This window comes from Rhincodon typus, chromosome 18 (assembly GCF_021869965.1).
Source record: "Rhincodon typus isolate 14 chromosome 18, sRhiTyp1.1, whole genome shotgun sequence".
Taxonomy (NCBI): domain Eukaryota; kingdom Metazoa; phylum Chordata; class Chondrichthyes; order Orectolobiformes; family Rhincodontidae; genus Rhincodon; species Rhincodon typus.
In genome coordinates this window covers 47269269-47290122 of record NC_063349.1, presented here as the reverse complement: position 1 = coordinate 47290122, position 20854 = coordinate 47269269, and the positions used below count along the sequence as shown (strand labels likewise).

The 20854-nt window shown below is 42.8% G+C and overlaps 1 protein-coding gene across 5 annotated transcripts in view; it reads right to left on the bottom strand.

Moving 5' to 3' along the window:
* Positions 1 to 20854, bottom strand: part of LOC109912607 (stabilin-2-like) — a 191243-nt gene that overhangs the window by 129256 nt on the left and 41133 nt on the right. For all 5 annotated transcript variants that reach the window (XR_007264039.1, XM_048607479.1, XM_048607481.1 and 2 more), the window contains 9 exons: positions 19230 to 19363; positions 17337 to 17419; positions 15932 to 16081; positions 13201 to 13344; positions 11406 to 11468; positions 11039 to 11155; positions 8844 to 8897; positions 6070 to 6150; positions 3479 to 3637 (listed from right to left, as the gene is read on the bottom strand). Coding sequence is in view for 4 of the 5 variants with exons in the window: in XM_048607479.1 (XP_048463436.1) it covers positions 3479 to 3637; positions 6070 to 6150; positions 8844 to 8897; positions 11039 to 11155; positions 11406 to 11468; positions 13201 to 13344; positions 15932 to 16081; positions 17337 to 17419; positions 19230 to 19363 (985 nt within the window). In the remaining variant the exon portion in view is untranslated. The remainder of the gene's footprint in view (positions 1 to 3478; positions 3638 to 6069; positions 6151 to 8843; positions 8898 to 11038; positions 11156 to 11405; positions 11469 to 13200; positions 13345 to 15931; positions 16082 to 17336; positions 17420 to 19229; positions 19364 to 20854) is intronic.

The following is a 20854-nucleotide window of genomic DNA, read 5'->3' as shown; positions in this document are numbered from 1 at the left end:
GGCAGTGACTGGAGCACGCAGCAGAGTACTAAACGGATTGGGACTAGAGTGGGGCAGTGGCTGGAGCACGCAGCAGAGTACTAAGCGGAGTGGGACTAGAGTGGGGCAGTGGCTGGAGCACGCAGCAGAGTACTAAGCGGAGTGGGGACTGGGTTGGGGCAGACAGCTGAATGCCACTGTGCTGTGAGTGTTCCTTGTGCAAATGTCTGGCGTCACATTTCTGACCATTGCCAGGGTCAGTGTAGATCTCTGATTCCAGGGAGCCTACGCAGTCATGATGGGATGAATTGCCTCCTTCTGTGCTGAAGCTGTTGAAATAGGGTTCAATGAATTTGTAGATGAGCCTCTAAGGTATGCCGTGATGAACTGTGACCTCATGTGATAGGACTATGCTAAAAGGTTGGAATCAATGTTGATTGTGATATGACTCTGCTAAAAGGTTGGAATCAATGCTTTGTCATCAAGTAAATATTGTTAATAAAACATTGTTTAGAAGAAAGTTAAAAATCTGGCCTTGTATGAAGAACAGGCTAACCAATTAAAACAATAACCATTCAATGATATTATATAGATATGTATTTGCATATCATAGAAATTGTCAAATAGATCATAGAACATAGAACAGTACAGCATTGTTGCCCCTCAGGTCCCTTTTAAATCTTTCTCCTCTCACCTTAAAAATATGCCCCCTCGTTCTATTTCTGTCTCCACCAACTCTGGAAGAAGCTGTTCCTAGGAGCATTGTTAGCTCCATGGACATCAACTTCCTGAAGGTATTTGAAAAAGTGTCAAACAACAGACTTAAGAATGAAGTCAGAGCTCATGGAATAACAGGGACAGAGGCAACATGGACTCAAAAACTGGTTTAGTGACAGCAAATAAAGAGTAATGGTTCATGGTTATTTTTCAGACTGGAGGAAGACTTCATAGAATCCCTACAGTGTGGAAGAAGGCCATTCAGCCCATCGAGTCCACACCAACTCTCCGAAGATTATCCCAACCAGACCCACCCCATCCCCATAACCCTGCATTTCCCATGGATAATCAACCTAGCCTACACATCCCTGGACTCTATGGGCAATTTAGCATGGCCAATCCACCTAACCTGCACATCTTTGGACTGTGGGAGGAAACTGGAGCACCCGTAGGAAACCCACACAGACAAAGGAAGAACGTATAAACTCCACATAGACAGCCGCCTGAGGGTGGAAGCAAACCTAAGTCCCTGATGCTATGAGGCAGCAGTGCTAACCACTGAGAAGTTTCACTGAGTTAGTATTGCTTTTCTTGATATGTTTTAATGATTGAGATGTGGGAGTATAGGGCATAGTTTCAAAATCTGTGGGTAATATGAAACTTGGAAGCATTGTGAACTGTGCGGAGAACAGCATTAAACTTGAAAAGGACATTAACAAGTTGGTGGATTGGATGGACAGGGGGCAGGTGATGTTCAGTGTGTAGAAATGGGATGTGATACATTATGGCAGGAAAAACATGGAGAGACATAATGAAATAAAGGACATGATTCTAAGGGGCACGTAAGAGCAGAAGGACATGGGTATATATGTGTGCATTAGTCATCGATGGTGGCAGACAGCAGTTAATAAATTGGACAATATCCTAGGCTTTATTGATAGGGTCACATGAGTAAAGAGGTTATGTTAAACTTGTTCAGATGCTAGTTTGGCCTCAGCTGGAATGTGTGGCCAGTGTTGGATGCTGCACATTCAGAAAATTGCATTGGAGAGGTTGTAGAAAAGATTTACAGGAATAGTTCCAAGGATGAGGAACTTCACTTCCAAAGATAGATTGGAGGACTGAGATGGTTTTACTTGGAGAAGGAAAACCGAGAGGAGATTTTGTGGGAGTATTCAAATTCAGGAATGGTCTGGTCACAGTGCAACTATTTCCACTGCTGAAAAGATCAAGAACAAGAGGGGACAGATTTAAAGTAATTTGTGAAGAAGCAATGGAGACATGAGGAAAAGGTTTTTGATGCAGCGAGTGGCAAATGTCTGGAATATGCACCTGACAGTGTAATGGAATCAGGATCAAGTGAGGCTTTTGAGAGGGCACCGTAACAATTCCGTGATTCTCTTTGCTTTTTCTTCTCTCGTGGGATATGGGCATCGCTGGCTAGGCCAACATTTATTCTCTATCCCTAGTTACCCTTGAGAAAGTTGTGGGTGAGCCGACTTCTTAAACCACCGTAGTCCATGTCCTGTAGGTAGACCCACAAGGCCCTGAGGAAGGGAATTCCAGTATTTTGACCCAGCAACAGTAAAGGGAGAGTGATATAAATCCAAGTCAGGATAGTGAGCGGTTTGGAAGACAACTTGCAAGTGACGTTTTCCCATGTATCTACTGCTCTTGTCCTTCTAGATGGTGGTAGTTATGGGTTTGGTAGGTGCTATCTAAGGATCCTTGGTGAATTTCTGCAGTGCATCTTGTAGATAGTACACACGGCTGCTACTGAGCATCGGTGGTGGAGGGAGCGAATGTTTGTGGATGTGATACCAATCAAGTAGGCTGCTTTGTCCTGATGGTGTCAAGTTTCTTGAGCATTGTTGGAGCTGCACCCATCCAGACGAGTCGAGGGGTATTCCATCACACTCCTGACTTGCACCTTGTTGATAATGGGCAGCTTCTGGGGAGTCAGGAGGTGAGTTACTTACTGCAGTATTCCTAACTTCTGATCTGATCTGGTAGCCACTGTGTTTATGTGGCTAGTCCAGTTCAGTTTCTTGTCAATGGCAACCCCAAGGATGTTAATAGTGAGGGATTCAGTGAAGGTAATGCCATTGACTGTCAAGGGTCAATGGTTAGATTGTCTCTTATTGGCGATAGTCATTGTCTGGCATTTGTGTGTTGTGAATGTTAGTTGCCACTTGTCAGCCCTACCTATTGTCTAGGTCTTGTTACATTGGCTCAGCCATAAAATTTTCCTTCAGAGAAAGCATCAAAAGGTTAAAGCTCTCTCTATCTAGTGGGTATCTGTGCTTTTTAGGTGGGTCTCAAGAAGACATTATTGTGGGAGGCAGGGAATAGAGGCAAAGGCCTGTTGATTCAGGATGTCCCAGAAACCTCTTGCTTGGTATGGGTGTTGGTGATGGGAAATCGCTACTGACCCAGTTTCTAACCTCAGGCAGGTAAGTAAAGGTCAATGCATGGACCCTTTGTGGTGGTGTGACCATGGCTGCTCTTTTGACTCATTTAGTCCCAGTTCAGGGATGAGAGAGATCCTAGTTCAGGAAATCCCTCAACCTGGCATTGCCAACACAGACAGAATTTTCGTTTCAAACTCAGCCTTGAAGTAACTGATGAAAAGGATCAGCATATGTTGATTTTGCTTCCTGTCTCTGCCTTGTCACCAGATCTAGAAAGACAGCTCATCGACTGTTTCGTAAACTACCCACTCGACCTTTCAGAAAGTGATTGCGCACGCTTCAAATAATCTTCTGGCATTTCCAACTATTACCTTAGTAACCCTATACGTTTTGTCATCACATCTGTGTGGAAGGATTGGGACGATGGATGGAGGAACTAGGACACCAGTCAAAGAGTATATCCTGCCATTCTTGCCGAGTATATCTGTGTCATCAATAGCTGCACCATGGTCCCCCAGCAAAATCTGCCCCTGTGAAAGAGATAGAAGAGAAAGACTCACATTTATAGTGCACTTTTCAGGAGCTCCACACATTTTCTAGCTGATACATTAGGCTTAACAATTATGTCTCGTTAAGGATTAATTGGACATGGCAATAAGCAATTGAAGAAAAATACGTGAAAAACATGCTTAGTGTTAAAAAAGCCTGTTTTGGCTGGAAGCTAACTGCAATGATCTCGCCTTGACTTGGGAACAGACTGATTTGTAGCAACACCTGGACCTATACTTTCACAAAGGAATGCTTACGAAAGGTACTCAGAGTTGGATATACAGCACGTAACATGAGATTCAGAATAATATTGATATTGGGGAATTTTCCCAGCTTTTGGGGACCTTTCACTATTGGACTGGGAAACTGAGATAGAGTTCCAAGTTCCAGCTGTCACCCAGGAGTCCCCAATGGGCAGAAGACAGTGAGGCTCGCTTGTTGAATATCTGCAAAGTAGTTCAACCTAATAGATTCATTCATTAGTTTGCATCTATCTATCGTAGATTAAGCTAATAGATTTGCTTTATATGAAAGTGCACATTCTTCTTGTATTCATTTTGATCAGACACTAAAGAATCTATTAGCCACTTTCAGCCAAGTGATACACTGTAAAGTACTTTTAGAATGCTGTTGCTGTTATAACCTAGGAAAGACCTGGCATACATCCACAGGCATCAATGTGTTCATTGACAAGATAATCTGTTTGTGTCATATTGATTGAAGGATAAATATTAGCCAGGACACCAGAGGTAACTCTCCTGCTCTCCATCAAAACTAGTCCCACAGAATTCCAAGAATCTTTCTCATTCACCTGAAAGGCAGCACCTCCTACAGTGCTGCATAGTAAAAGAGAAGATTTAGGGGCAATGGCCAGTTGATTCAAGGCACCCAGAAGCATTCCTGGTGCCAAAATACAGAACTAATGCTCCCATTTCCTAACTCTGGGAAGTAAGTCAAGTGCATGGCTTGGACTCCTGCGCTGATCCCAACTCCATCATGAATCAGGCTGGTCTTTTTAATGCCAGACTGTTGTCTTTGTGATAAAGGCCTGGAGTGGGTCTTGAACTTGGAAAGCTCAGCGTTGAGACTGCTGCCAACAGAGCCAGAGCTGACACAAACAATAAATGATACAAAGACATTTTTGAAGCCAAGCAACAAATTTGCTGCATGTATATTACACCAGTATTTGGCTGATCCATAAGCATCATTGTGGTTACATTTACCTTGGGAGCACCTAAGGCACTGTACCTTTCCATTCCCTTATTTGTGTTTCACATGAGCAATATTACACAAGGATTGCTCAGGTTTTGGTCTCAGTACGTACATAGTTATATATGTATGTATATATGTATGTTAAATGTTTGGTGCTCACAAAGGAGCCTCAAGAACTCATTTTAACTTCACACTCCCAGCAAATTGCATATCACTCAAACCATCGACACCACCAGATCATGGCAGGGTGTACATTAGGTCCTTCAGAAACCAAATGGGAATGAAGCAGAGAATGAGAAATATAAGCATGAATAGGATTGAGATTGCTAGGCTTAGTTGGCCTGATTGCTAGAGCTTGTGGGTACTCCATGTCCTTCATTAACCACAATTTGCATGGCACCAGCTGGGTAAGGGAAAAAAAATCTAACAATGGACTCAATAAATGTAACTTCTGGTTCAAAATCCTGTATTTACCTCATGAATGTCTGTTAGAACAACTTCAGTACTTGAGCTCCGTTGTTTCTGAATTCATTCACAAAACATGAGTATTTCTGGAGAGGTCAGCATTTATTGCCCATCCTTAATTATCCTTGAGAAGGTGGTGATGAGGTGCCTTCTTAACCCTTGGGATTTAGGTAGACCCAGGGTTGTTAGGGAGGGAGTTCCAGGGTTCTGACCCAGCAACACTGAAGGAACAGCAATATACTTCCAAATCTGGACAGTGAGTGGCTTGGAGGGGAATTTGGAGAGGGTGGTGCTCCCATATATCTGCTGCTCTCTTCCATCTGGATTGGTAGAATTTGTGGGTTTGGAACATGGTTTTGAAGAAGTCTAGGTGATTTTCTGCAGTACATCTTGTAGATGGTACATACTACTGCTACTGAGCGTCAGTGATGGAGAAAGTGAATGATTAAGGTTCAGAATGGCTGACTCCCACCTTCTCAGTGAGAATTATGAGTTATAAATGATAGATTTGTTAGTGCTCCTCTTCTTTCCTGATTTTTGTTAAAAGCAATGGGAATGAGAGAGGTTAGATAGGCTGTCAATTCACATTTCACACTACACTATCACACAAACTGAAATTGGGAGTTATATCAAAGTAGATGCCCTGTGTTTTTCACTCACAGCCTTTTCTGATAAAATGAAACACATTTTAACACAGGTGAAGTTAGCCTCAGTACTGAAGAAAGGATTAACTTACATTGTAGCTCACATTCAATGTCACCCGTTGATTTGCTAAGCTCAGGATGGTGGGTGAAGAGAGAAGACTTGAAACTTCCAGCTGGTTTATACAGAGGAAAAACAGTGTGAGGAGTAATTCACTTGTAGTTCAGCTAATTCAATACATCGTATTCACTGCTTAACATGTAGCCTTCTTTACGTTTGGGAGACCACATTCAGATTGAATGCTTGCTTTGCCTGACTCATTCATTCTTAAAGCAGCCCTGGCCCTCAGCTATTTGTTACTTCCCATTTTAACAAAGACCTCTGCCTCAATCTCCCTCCGATGTCTCTGTCACTGACCTTGTACACAATTTAAACTTCAAGAACAATCTCAGGATCAATTTTACCAACCCCTCCATCGAGTCACAGAGTATTAGTGGTGTACAGCACAGAAACAGACCCTTTGGTCGTCCATGCTGATCAGATATTCTAAATTAATCTAGTCCCGTTTGCTCAAATCCCTCTAAACCTTTCCTATTCATATACCTATCCAGATGGCTTTTAAATCTTGTAATCGTACCAGCCTCTGGCAGCTCATTCTATACACAGATCACCTTCTGCATCCTGGGGTCCCTTTTAAATCTTTCCCCACTTACCTTAAACCTATCCCCTCTAGTTTTGGATTTCCATACCCTGGAGAAAAGACCTTGGTTATTCAACCTATCCATGCCCCTCATGATTTTATAAACCTCTATACGGTCACCCCTCAGCCTCCGACGCTCCAGGGAAAATAGCCCAGCCTATTCTGCTCTCTATAGCTCAAACTCTCCAAACCTTGCATGTCATTGTAAATCTTTTCTGAACTCTTTTCACAACATATTTCCTGTAGCAGGGAGACCAGGACTGAACACAGTATTCCAAAAGTGGCCTAACCAATGTACTGTATTGTGTTACCCATCAATGGAAATTGGTTTTGTCACATTTCTGTCTTTGCTATCCATTATTTTCAGTGATGACAATGTTGGATCTTTGATTAAAAATTTACAATTGGCCCTAATTTCCTGCCAATATTTCCCCAATTCTCTTTTGAATGTACTTCAAGATCTGTTCCTCCAGCCTTTTAATCATTGTATTCCTGATCACCAGAACACCGGGGGTGGCACAGTGGTTAGCACTGCTGCCTCACAGTGCCAGGGATATAGGTTCGATTCCATCCTCAGGCGACTGTCTGTGTGGAGTTTGCACATTCTCCCTGTGTCTGTGTGGGTTTCTACCACATGCTCTGGTTTCCTCCCACAGTCCAAAAATGTGTAGGTTAGGTGGATTGGTCATGCTAAATTGCCTGTAGTGTTCAGGGATATGTAGCTTAGGTGGGTTATAGAGGGTTGGGTCTGGGTGGGATGCTCCAAGGGTCAGTTTGGACTTGTTGGGCCGAAGGTCCTGTTTCCACACTGTAGGTGTTCTATGATGAACTTGCTATATAGAAATTAATGCACCATCATGCATGCCACTCTGAAGGCACATCATAATCTTTATTACACACGATAATTTCAGATCATAGCCACCAGTCCTATTTATTTCACAAAGCATACTGATTCTGATTCTGATGTTGCCATTTACAACTACTCTAAAGTGTCCAGTTATCAGCACCACACTTTAGGAAGGGCATGAAGGCATTGGAGAGAATATAAAAGATGTTTACAAGAACAGTTCCAGGAATAAGGTATTTCAGTTTTGGGGATGTATTACAGAAGATGGGACTGTTCTTCCTTGGACAAGAGATGGCAGTTTGCAGATCTGATTGAAGCATTTGAAATCATGAAGGGCTGCATAGAGCAAATGGGCATCAGTGGTTAGCGCTGCTGCTTCACAGTGCCAGAGACCTTGGTTTGATTCCAGCCTTGGGTGACTATCTGTGTGGAGTTTGCACATTCTCCCTGTGTCTGTGTGGGTTTGCTCTGGTTTCCTCCCACATTCCAAAGATGTGCAGATTAGGTGGATTGGCCATGCTCATTTGCCCGTAGTGTCTAGGGCTGTGCAGGCTAGCTGGTTTAGCCGTAGGAAATGCAGGGATAGGGTGGGTCTGTGTGGGATGCTTTTTGGAGGGTCGGTGTGGACTCAATGGGTCAAATGGCCTGCTTCCACACTGTAGAGATTCAATGAAGAATGAGAGGACACAGATTTAATGTAATTCATCAAAGAAGCAAAAGCGATATGAGAGAAAAACTTCCTCATGAATGTGTTGTTAGGGTCTGGAATGGACAAACCAAGAGTGCGGTGGGGCAGGTACAGTTGGGGCTTTTAAAAGGGAATAGGATGGATGTCCATAAAGGAAGAATGTTCAGGGTTACAATAAGGACAATGGCACTGAGTTAATGGTCACTTGGAGAACCATCATACACACGATGGGCTGAGCAGCCTCTTTCTATCTAGAACATTTCTGTGATTTCCTTTTGTTTCTTGTTCCGTTCCTGTTCCTTTTAGCTCACACAATCATCCATTTTGTCATTTTAACCCTTCCTGCCTTCCCTCCTTACCAAAGGCCATGTCTCTCTTGTTCCTTCCTCTAATATCTCCACCACAATGTCCCACCTCACTACCTTTTAGCCAAGTTCTCTATCCACTTCCAAACTAGCTTTCCTTTCTGATGAAAGGTCATTGAAATGTTGACTCTGTTTCTCCACAGATGCTGCCCTGATCTGAATATTTCCAGAATGTTCTGTTTTAAATTTAAGATTTTCAGCATCCATGATATTTTTTTCCTTTGGCTTTTATCTTCGGCAATTGTTTTACGACTAGAGAAGAACTCACCTCAGTTCCAGGGATAATGTGATGTTTCACCAACTCCTTAAGCTTCTGTTTGCCCTGAACAAGAAAGAAATGATATTACCAACACCTACAAAAATAAAATTGTATTGCACAGAACAGATTTCTACTTATGTAGAAAGGGGCACATTTCAAAACTGTGCTTTCAGTGGGCAGCCTCATGAAGCTCATCCCACACAAATATCACAAACTCGGATAAGGGTCCCATTACAAGAAAAGTTTTGCTTTCTGATGAAGGGTCATCGATCTGAAATGATTTGACTCTATTTTCTGAGACAACAAGGTGCAGGGCTGGATGAACACAGCAGGCCAAGCAGCATCATAGGGGCAGAAAGGCTGACGTTTCGGGCCTAGACCCTTCATCAGAAAAGGGGGAGGGGAAGGGGGTTCTGAAATAAATAGGGAGAGAGTGGGAGGCGGATAGAAGATGGATAGAGGAGAGGATAGGTGGAGAGGAAACAAACAGGTCGAAGAGGCGGGGAGATTTTGAAGCTTGTGAAATCCCTGCACATCTGCCAATGTGGTATACTGCATCCGCTGCACCCGGTGTGGCTTCCTCTACATCGGGGAAACCAAGCGGAGGCTCGGGGACCGCTTTGCAGAACACCTACGCTCGGTTCGCAATAAACAACTGCACTCCCAGTCGCGAACCATTTCAACTCCCCTTCCCATTCCTCAGATGACATGTCCATCCTGGGCCTCCTGCAGTAAGCCACAACGATGCCACCCGAAGGTTGCAGGAACAGCAACTCATATTCCGCTTGGGAACCCTGCAGCCCAATGGTATCAATGTGGATTTCACAAGCTTCAAAATCTCCCCTCCCCCTACCGCATCCCAAAACCAGTCCAGCTCGTCCCCGCCTCCCTAACCTGTTCTTCCTCCCACCTATCCCCTTCTCCCACCTCAAGCCGCACCTCCATCTCCTACCGATTACCTCATCCCGCCCCCTTGACCTGTCCGTCCTCCCTGGACTGACCTATCCCCTCCCTAACTCCCCACCTACACTCACCTTTACTGGCCCCATCCCCGCCTCTTCGACCTGTTTGTTTCCTCTCCACCTATCCTCTCCTCTATCCATCTTCTATCCGCCTCCCACTCTCTCCCTATTTATTTCAGAACCCCCTTCCCCTCCCCCTTTTCTGATGAAGGGTCTAGGCCCGAAACGTCAGCCTCTCTGCTCCTATGATGCTGCTTGGCCTGCTGTGTTCATCTAGCTCTGCACCTTGTTGTCTCGGATTCTCCAGCATCTGCAGTTCCTACTATCTCTGACTCTATTTTCTCCCTGACCTTCTGAGTATTTTCAGCATTTTCCGGTTTTATTTCAGATTTACAGCATCTGAGGTATTTTACTGGTGCTTTTTTTATAATACCTTTCACATCCTTACAACATGCTAAAGTCCTTCATGGTGAATGAATTATCCTTGCTGTTTTGCTGACCAAATAAATTTGCCCTCAGCACCAACAATTATTGGCGTACTGATTTGATTTAATTTATTATTTATTATTGTCACATGTACGTAAGTATAATGAAAAATTTTGTTTTGCATGTAGTACAGGCACATCATAACGTACAAGAACATACAGATCATAGGGTGTTTAGACCGAGCGAGGCACACAAGGTTACAGCTGCACAGGAGGTGCATAAAGCAAGATCAACATTAGATTTGAAATTAGACATGTCCATTCAGCAGTCTAATTATAGCAGGGAAGAACTCCCTTTTGGCAGCACAGGTCAAGGGATAAATTTCATGAGGACAGTGAAGTATCTCTACATCTCTTTTTCCATGTGCTGAGAGATTCGTATATATATCTTAACAGGGTGATGGGCCTTGGTATCATCTGATAGATGGCACCGCTGACAGTGAGACACTGTCGGTGCTGCATTAGTTGTGATTGCCTAGATTACATACACAAGGCCAGACGTGAGACTCCACTCATGACCTTTTGTGCCATAAGTCAAGGTTGATACCAAAATAAAGTACTCAGACATCCCATTTTAAACATACACTTGATTAACTCGAAGGGGTGAGAAAAGCCATCACTTGTGTGATTACACGAACTGACAATTTGCCGCAAAAGCTGCCAAAATGCCAGACAATATGTTAGTAGACCTCCCAGTGAGGAATTATGCTAGGCAAAAAAATCACCATATTATAAAAAAGAACTATCATTTTGTTACCTCTGCTGAAAGCAAGTAATCCAGTCTTCCATCTTTCATCCCATCCAGAGCACTGCTGCTTGGGACGAAAACAGTAAATGTGCCAGAGGACTTGAGGAGTTGGTCAAGATCACATTTCTGTTTGTAAGAGGATACTGTTACTGAAAGGAGTTCTACAGAAGGCCACCATAAGTCATGCTGCACTGAGCAGATCAAGCTGTGTAAGCGAGCTGTGTGCGTTATTAGTTTTTTTACTTCCTTATAAGCCTGGCATTAACTGGTTGAAATTCTGGCTCAAGGAAGCCAAAAGGAAATTGGTTTTTGAGAAGACCGTTGAACACATCATTAGTTATTCTGAAAAGTGATATCATGTTTGACAGACTCCTACCTGCAGTAATTCCATGAACCTCTTGAACTTTCGATTTTCTGAAATTATTGTGTATAGGCTTTTCTGAAGGAGTGAGGGAAAAACATAACCTTATTAATCATATGGGCAAAGAAACCTGTCCAACATTGGATACAAACCAGGAGGTCATAAGAATCATAGAATCCCTACAGTATGGAAGCAGGCCATCCGGCCCATTGAGTCCACACCAACCCTCTGAAGAGCATCCCGACGAGGCCCACCCCCCCACCTTTTCCTTGTAACTGTGCACTTTCCAAGGCCAGTCCACCTAACCTGCACATCACAGGACACTACTGGCAATTTAGCATGGCCAAACCACCTAGTTTGCATATTTTTGGACTGTGGGAGGAAACCTGAGCACCCAGAGGAAACCCACGCAGACACAGGGAGAATATGCAAATTTCACACAGACAGTCACCCAAGGGTGGAATCGAACCTATGTCCGTGGCACTGTGAGGCACCAGTGCTAACCACTGAGCCACCATGCTGCCCAGGGAGTGGAGAATGCTGGGCAATGATCCCGCTACCTCTCACAAGCAGTCCTTGATTCTCTTACTGATTAAAAATCTATCTATCTCAACATTGAATATACTTAATGACCCAGCCTTGACTGCCCTCGACAGTCAAGAATTTCACAGATTCACTAGCATCTGAGAGAAGAAATTCCTCCTCAACTCTGAACTGTATGACACCTTACTCTGAGATGATGACCTCTGGGTTCCAGACTCTCTGACAAGGGGAAAAAAACTCTTTGGATCTACCTTGCCCTCTATGAATCTTATGTTTTAATAAGATCACATCTCATTCTTCCACTGATGCAGCAGGCTAACAGGACATTGCTTTTAGAGTGGAAACAAATATGCTTTTTACAGGATGGGCATTGTGTAGGAGATTTTTTGATTTATGATTGTCACATGTACCTAGGTACAGTGATAAGTTTTGTCTTGCATTGAGTACAGGCAGATTAAAATACATAAACTGCATTAGGGTAATAGAACAGAGCAGAGAATAAAATGTTACGGTTGCAGAGAAGTTGCACAAAGAGTGAGATCAACATTAAATTTATATTTAACAGGGACTGTAGTTTGGTGATAATGGAATGTGCAGGGTAGATAGATTGGAGATGATAAATTGCCCATAGTACCCAGGAATGTTTAGGTTGGTGGGTTAGACATGGGAAATGGGTCTGGGTGGGATACTCTTCGGAGGGGCAGTGTGGACTTGTTGGGCCGAATGACCTGTCCCCACACTGTAGGGATTCTATGATTATGGGGTTAATGCAGGAAAGTGGAGATCAGGATTATCATTAGCCACAATTTCATTGAATGACAGAGCAGAGTTTATTTTCTATTCATTAACAGGATGAGGGCAACATTGGCATTGTCCATCCCTAATTGCCTAGAAGGCAGTTAGGAGTCACATATAGGCCAGACCAGGTGAGGATGGCAGTTTCCTTGCCCTAAAGGACATTAGTGAATTGTCATTTCCTGACAATTGACTCACAGCCATCATTAGATCTTTAATTCCAGATATTTTATTGAATTCAAATTCTACCATCTGCTGTGGCGGGATTTGAACCCGGGACCCCAGAATGTGATCTAGGTCTCTGGATTAACAGAGCAGCGATAACACCACTAGGCCATCACCTCCCCTGCTACTTGATGGGCTGAATGGCCTACTTCAGCTCCCACGTCTTATGGTGTTATGTGGTAAATCATTCAAAGAGAGTAATTTTCATGTTTGTAGTTAGAGATATAAAGCAGGTATGTGACTTTACCTCCTTGCTGCTTTTGACTGTGGGTTCAATACCATCCATCACTTTGTCAATAATGTGTAGCAGACCATTAGAGGCAATGACATTCCCAGTTAGGATCCGTGCTTTTTTGCTGTTTCCATAAATGCGCAGCTTTAGCTGGTTAGTCTAATAAAGAAAAACACAAAAGATAACCACAAACAAAACTAAAATGCATAGAGAAGCATATATAAAAGCAGACAGTGCTGGTGAAACTCAGCAGGTCTGGCAGCACGTGTAAAGAGAGGAACAGAGTTAACATTTTCAGTCCAGTCTTCGTTGGAATTGCTTATTATTTATTTTTTCCTGGGCAATGGGGTGTCACTGGCTGGGCCCACATTTATTGCTCATCTCTCATTGCTCTTGACAAAGTGGCTGCCTTCTTGAATTGATGAAGTCTATGTGGTGTTAGGAAGGGAGTTCGTGGATTTTGAGAGTCTGCCTTCAACTCTTAGTACATTGTCTTACAGTTTCCTCTGAGTCACAGAGTCACAATTATTACAGTGCAGAAGGAGGCTATTCAGCCCATTGTACCTACACCGATTCTATTACCTAGTGCCAAACTCCTGCCCTTTCCCTGTATTCCTGTACACTATTACTATCCAAATAATTATCCAGTTACTTCTTGAATGCCCCCTATTGAACTTTCCCCCACCACACTACAAGGCAGTGCATTTCATTGCCCAACAATTCGCTGTGGGAGAAAGCTTTTCCTCACATCACTTGTGTTTCATTAAATCTATGAATTCTCATTATTGTTTCTTTTACAAGTGGAAACAGCTTCAAGTGATGTGTTATGTCCAGCCTGCTTATGATTTGAAAAATTCAATCAAATCTCCGGTTAGCCTTCTTTTCTCACGGAGAACAATCAACTTCTTCAATCTGTCCTCAAAACTGAAGTTTCTCAATCCTGGAACCATTCTAGTCAATAGCTTATGCCCTCTCTCCAATGCATTCAAATCTTTCCTATAACATGGCATAATACTGCAGCTGAAGTCTAACAAGTGTCTTGTACAAGTTCAGTACCACCCCCCTGCTCTTGTACTCTATACTTCTAGTCTCATTGTTGTTCTTTAGGACTGCATTTACACTATGACCATAGTGTTAGAGGCACAGCCCATTCATAAAGAGTGAGCAAGCAATTTGTTCCTCCTCTGTGGAATCTCACTCTGCTTCACATCAGAATCACTGAATGCGGAATTTAGATATAAATTACACCTTTTTAATTTGGTGTGAACCCAAGTGCTTTACACCATTACAGTTATTACAGCCCTCGCTGAATGTATGTTTATGCACATTTCCAATTAATCAAATATGTTACAGCAGTACAACTTTTTACTGATCCTGAAGCTTGTAGGATGAGAGATGCAAGAAAGATAAACTGTGTGAATGAAGTCTGTCAGTGTTCAGCCTTGCTTCGTTTAGCTCAAAGTAATGGGCCATGGTTTGCATTTGACAACACAACTAGGAAGTTTCTGAATAGCTTGTTGTCCCTGGTTTACTTGCCACAGTGCTGATTGGTTAATGCAGCCAAACAGGTTGTTATTAACTTGTAAATCCTTTCAACGCATGCCAAGGACAGGAAGTAAGAGATTCTTGGTCAACCACATGATGGGGAGGAACCTGTACCAATACCATCCACATCTACCCAGCCCCACTAAGTGAACGATAACACACCATGACCATAGAATAAAGACAGGGGCAGCAGCACTAAGAATAAATATTGGGATCTCTGTTGTGCACTCTAAATTATTCACCAGCCTGATATTTGATAGCTTGAAAGCTGCCAGATAAAGACCAGTTGGTTTATCAACGTTACTCCACAAAACATAATGCCCACATGACCACATACTTCCTACACACTCCCTACAAAACACACCTCAAACTCTTGGTATCTTGTGGAAGTGACCAAAAACATACCAAACTCCTCTTTGGCCCCTTCAGATGATCACGGTGAGACCAGATGATCACACTGACAATGTGTCATGTAAACGGATGATCCAGCTACTTACTTTACAATATAATCTTTTAGTAGTGTTCCTATTTCTGAGCCAGGGGGTTCCAGGTTCAAGTCCCACCTGCTCCAGAGGTGTGTAATACCTTGTCTGAACAGATTGATTGGAAAACAAATTCAGTTGCTGTCCCAAAATCTGCCAGAATTTTCATGGGATAAAGCCTGACATGAGACACTAAAACAGCATCACTTTCTCTTTTGGCGTTTGGTATTGCACTTGGAGCAAAATTATTCCCTGCTACAAGTCCCATTTTCCATTCTTCTAAAGTCGAAATAAACCCTGAATTTGGACTGAAACTCGCAGTTAAATGTCCCTTGCACAGCACAAATTGTTTGGCACAAATGACAAGAAATTAGAATTAGAATTAGGTTTATTGCCATGAGTAGTCAAGTACAAAGTACAGGAGTACAGTAAACTGTATACAATGTTGCCACACTCAGCGCCATCTTAGGTACAAAGTATCTGGTACAAATCTTAGGTACTAAAATAGATTAGGTGCAAAACTAGAAATATTTATTGAAAATTAAAAAAAATATTGTCCTGAATAAATAGTGATCTAATTAAGAACATAAGAACGAGGAGCAGCAATAGTGCACTGGTCATCAAACTTGCTCCTTAACTGAAAGGAGTTCAGAGGTTCACAGTACATATTGCTTTCTTCTTGGCTGTTAAAACACATTTCCTTCATATCACAAGCTCACCTTCTCTCTTAGTATTGTCACTCCTGATCTCCCAGTCAATGTGTAAAATGAATCGGTGACGTTTAAATCTGCGATGCTTAGCTGGCCAGCAATGATGTGCAGCTTTGCAAGGTACTGTGTTCTGTCCTTGTCTGCCAAAATCCTGTTTAACTGAATTAAAATGTGAGATAATTGTTAGGAGAAACATTTATTTTATATGCTGTTGCCAAGCTGATTAGCTTCGGTACAACTGTGGGGTCGAACTCTATCTTAATAAAAAAAACAAAAATATTGTATTTGCATAACACCTTTCACAGTGTCGGGGCTTCTCGAAGTACTTTACAGCTGATAAGGTGCATTTGTTGTAATGCAGGAAGTGTGGTAGTCAAATTGTGCACGGCAAGATTCCACAACCACCAAGGTGACAGGTAACTTGCTTTATTTAATGGTGTTGATTTAGGGATAAAAGAGCACAGAGGAGATCTCACTTGTCATAGGATCTCTTTTACAACCATCAAGAAACACAGATTAGGCCCTGGTTCAATGTCCAATGTTCAATGATGATTGGAAATGCTTAGGGTAATGGCTTTGGCAGGAGATGTTAGCATGCGAAGGGGGCTCTGGAAGGCCTGGCACTTTGTAACATTAAATGGAACCCCTTCACCTGACTCAACAAAATATCCTCCTCCTGGACTAGCTGAGTGGTTAGCACTCAGAGATATTAAGAACTGCCGATGCTGGAGTCTGAGATAACACAATGTGGAGCTGGAGGAACACAGCAGGCCAGGCAGCATCAGAGGAGCAGGAAAGCTGACGTTTTGGGTCGGGACCCTTCTTCAGAAAAATGAATTTTAGCCTACACTGCAGGGTTAAAGGGATAGGAATGGTGGTTGGGTCTCGGAGGGATGCTTTTTGGAGGTGTGATGCAGAATTGATGGGTAGAATGGTCTCTTTCCACACTATAGGGATTCTATAATTCAAACACCCCATCATTAGTGTATTGAAAATTGTATTGTGCATTTTGTCCATTTAAGTCTACCATACACACATGTACCAGCAGAGGGAGTCTAATGAAATTAAAAGGATACTTCTTTTAAACGGCACATGTGGGTGTAATCTGGAATGATTCTGGCTGAATGAATTATGATCATTTCCCAAGAACTGCACACTGTTACCCTCACCCCTGCCTGCAAGTGGACCCTCAACCATTCAAATTGAACAAGGTGGGAAATGTGATATTTCAGTGACCTAATGTTCAACCACATCCTACATACTATTGTTGATGGAGTTTAAAGTGAGGACTCAGATGTCCAAAAGAGAAAGTGGACCATGCTCCTGCAGTCACTCCCCACTTCTTGCTGTGCGTAAACCCTCCCAAAGTCATAAAGAGGAATAATTGTCATAAGTTAAACTTCCTGTAACTTACATCAACTGCTTTAAAGGCTTTGTTGGTGGGTAGAAATAAAGTAAAAGGACCCAAATTGGTCAGTGGCTTTGCATAACCGGTACCTAGTAGAGAAAGAAAAGTGTACAATTTCAGACCATATTCTAATGATATTTGAACATGTATATTCTTTGGTAAGTACATCAAAACTAGAACTAATTTTCATAATCAGGAACTGTGAGATGAAAAAGACTGAGTTCCACCTATTTCACTTTCCTGTACCTGGTTGTCCAAAACAACAATGGAGTCACTGACTAATTGCTGCAACTGATCTCCATTAATGAGTTCACAAAGGGACAGCTGGTGGTTGCTTGGCCTAATGGAAGAAATTTCGGTGAATTGGAAAGCTATCCTGTAGGTTTAAATCCTGCTGCAGCTATTTTAGGGCTTGCGTAGCACAATGATAGAGCCCATACCTCTGATCCAGGAGACCTCAAATCAGAGATGTATTGTAGCATATCTGAACTTGTTAATTAAAGGGGGTTGGTTAGCTTGTATGACAGGCTTGGCATCTAGAGTGATGCCAACAGCTTTAAAATACAAGCCCGGAACTCTCAACACCACAGTCAAGGTCTTATGAGGGAACAGGACAGAGCCCACATTCTGACCACTCAGATAGTGTCACATAATGATAGCAATTTTGCATCACCATAGACACCAATAGTGTGGTTTATAAACAGGATTAGTTACTGCCAACTTTGTTAGTTAATTTTGATAAACTATCAGTTTTAGTTTCTCAGAAGATGATTATGATGAGACTATAAACCATATTAAAATGTTTCAAATGAATGTGCCTCTGTATAATCAATATTTGTAATGTGAAAGTGTCTGTCAGTTTCTGGTATGAATCATTGACTTGAGACATGTAATTTATAAAATTAATGCAAATAATTTTTCTGCACTCGAGAGCTGCCATATTCTAATTGGCTGGCAGTTCTCAGAGGGTAGAACTTCAATGGCCTGGATCCTAAGTCCAGGGCAGACTTGATGCTGACAGGCTTTTCATCTGATCAGGTCTCCCTCTCCATAGCAACCACAAGGTCTCCTGTCAGTTGGTGGGAGCCAGTTTGGGAATACCAAATCATGCTCCAGCTTCCAAGGGTTATGGGGAAAGGGCAGGAGAGTGGACATGAGAAATGACAGATCAGCCATGATCCTATTGAATGGCAGAGCAGGCTCAAGGGGCCAAATAGCCTACACTGGTACCTAATTCTTTTGAGCTTATGGTCTTTTCTCCTACCACGGACTTAACTCTTTCTTGACCAGGATACAGCCCCTGGAGACAATTCTTCCCTTCATTTGGTTCTGAGTGATGACTTGGCCCACCCTCTGGAATGGATGGATGTATAACTGACCTCATCCCCCATCCCGGCAAAATGTGCCCATGGGTAATATCGGAATCACAGAGTTGGTATAAAATCTTTAAAATTTTTAGACAGACCAGTTTTTGGTGTGTAACTTTCTCAAGCAGCCAATAGCAGTTTCACAGCGCCAGGGACCTGGGTTCAATTCCAGCCTCGGGAATGTCTGTGCGGGTTTCCTCCGGGTGCTCCGGTTTCCTCTCACAGTCACAAAGATGTGCAGGTTAGGTGGATTGGCCGTGCTAAATTGCTCATAGTGTCCAGGGATGTGTAAGTTAGGTGGATTGGCAATGGGAAATGCAGGGTTACAGGGATAGGGTCGGGGGGTGAGTCTGGGTGGGATGGCCTTTGGAGAGTTTGTGTGGACTTTTTGGTCTGAATGGCCTGTTTCTACACTGAAGGGATTCTGTGAAAGAAATGATGGACCCATTGGTCCCCATTAAGCTTATACTGTTTATGCCAAATCTGAGGAAGATACAGTCTTTACAAAAAAACTGAGGGAAGAAGAGGTTACCGAAAAACAACATGGCTGATGTTAGTTGTCCTTGCCATGGGCCTCTAGACTGAGTGTTCAGGTCCTTGATTCTCTCCATGATACTTCCATAGCAGACAGAGCCATCTCCTGTATATCCTTCATTGCAGCTGCACCTGGGTGAGGTGGTCACACATTGTATCAAATTCCTCATCAGCATTAGCATGCAGCAAAACTACTTATCTGTGCTTTTTACCTATTAAATGCTGAGAATCTTTTTTCTTTAATGGGATATGGACATCACTGGCAAGGCCAGCATTTATCTCCCATTCCTAACTGCCCTGAACCGAGTGGGTTGCTTGGCCATTACAGAGGGCGGTTAAGAATCAACCACATTGTTGTGGGTCTGGAGTCACATATCGGCCAGACCAGGTGAGGATGGCACATTTCCTTCCCTGAGGGACATTAGTGAACCAGATGGGTTTCTATGACAATCAATGATAGCTTCATGGTCACTGTCACTGTGAGACTAGTTTTCAATTTCAGATTCTTCAGATGTAAGTTCCACAGGCTGCTGTGTCCTCTGGGATTGACCTGGGTCTCTGGATGTCTACTTTAGTGACATTACCACTATCACAACTGGGTCCCTGATACACTGATTTTAGATCTCTCAGAGATTCAAGGTATATGGGATGAGACTGGGAAAGTAAGTTGAAGTCAAAAATCAGCCATGATTGGATGCAATGGTAGAACAGTAGGCTGTGTGGGTGCTGTCCTGCTTCTGGATCTTATATTCTTGTGTCCTGCGCCTTTTCAATATGATATATTGGCCATAGTTGTAGTGGGAGTCATAGAATCAGTGCAGCATACGGTATTGACTTTGGCCCATTGAGTTTGCATCGAAATAAACTGCTCTAAATCTACAATAGTCCCACTTTCCAGCTCTTGGCCCATAGCCTTGAATATCATGGTACAGATAGTACATCTGTGAACCAAACACTGGTTGTCATAAAAACCCATCTGCTTCACTAGCGTCTTTTCAGAAGGAAATCTGCTGTTATTACCCAATCTGGCCTATGTGTGACTGGTAACTGCCCTCTAAAATGGCCTAGCGTGCCACTCAGATCAATGGCAATTGGGAAAGGGCAATGAATGCTGGTCTTGCCAGCAATGCCCAGATCCCATAAGCACCTAAATTCTCAGTCAGGCTCACAGTGTGGTGCACTTGCATGTACTGGAAGCCATATAGATTAATATGGTCCTATTCTCTGCAGACGGGAAGACCATGTACATGCATTGCGCCAGTTTCAACTCAACAAAATAGATGACAGCCTTTCATTGGTTCTCAGGGCAATGCCCCGGACCAATGCCTGGTTTACAATTTAATAAAACCCGGATGTTAGCTGTCAATCTGCATTAATGGGTGCATTCTCCATGACAACGCCTCTAGCAATCACAGTTCACTTGGCAAGCACTCTCCGCTCATGGAGTATAAATGTTGATTTTCTGTTTGAATTTGCATTCTTGCAAAATATTCTGATGCGTGTAAGATGCAAAGGTTTGGAACTTCTGTGTCATTTTTTTTTTCAGCAATACTCACTTACTGTATTCCAAACAACTAGTGATGTAAAAAGTAAGATCAAGAGTAGGCCGTGCTCTTTGAGCCT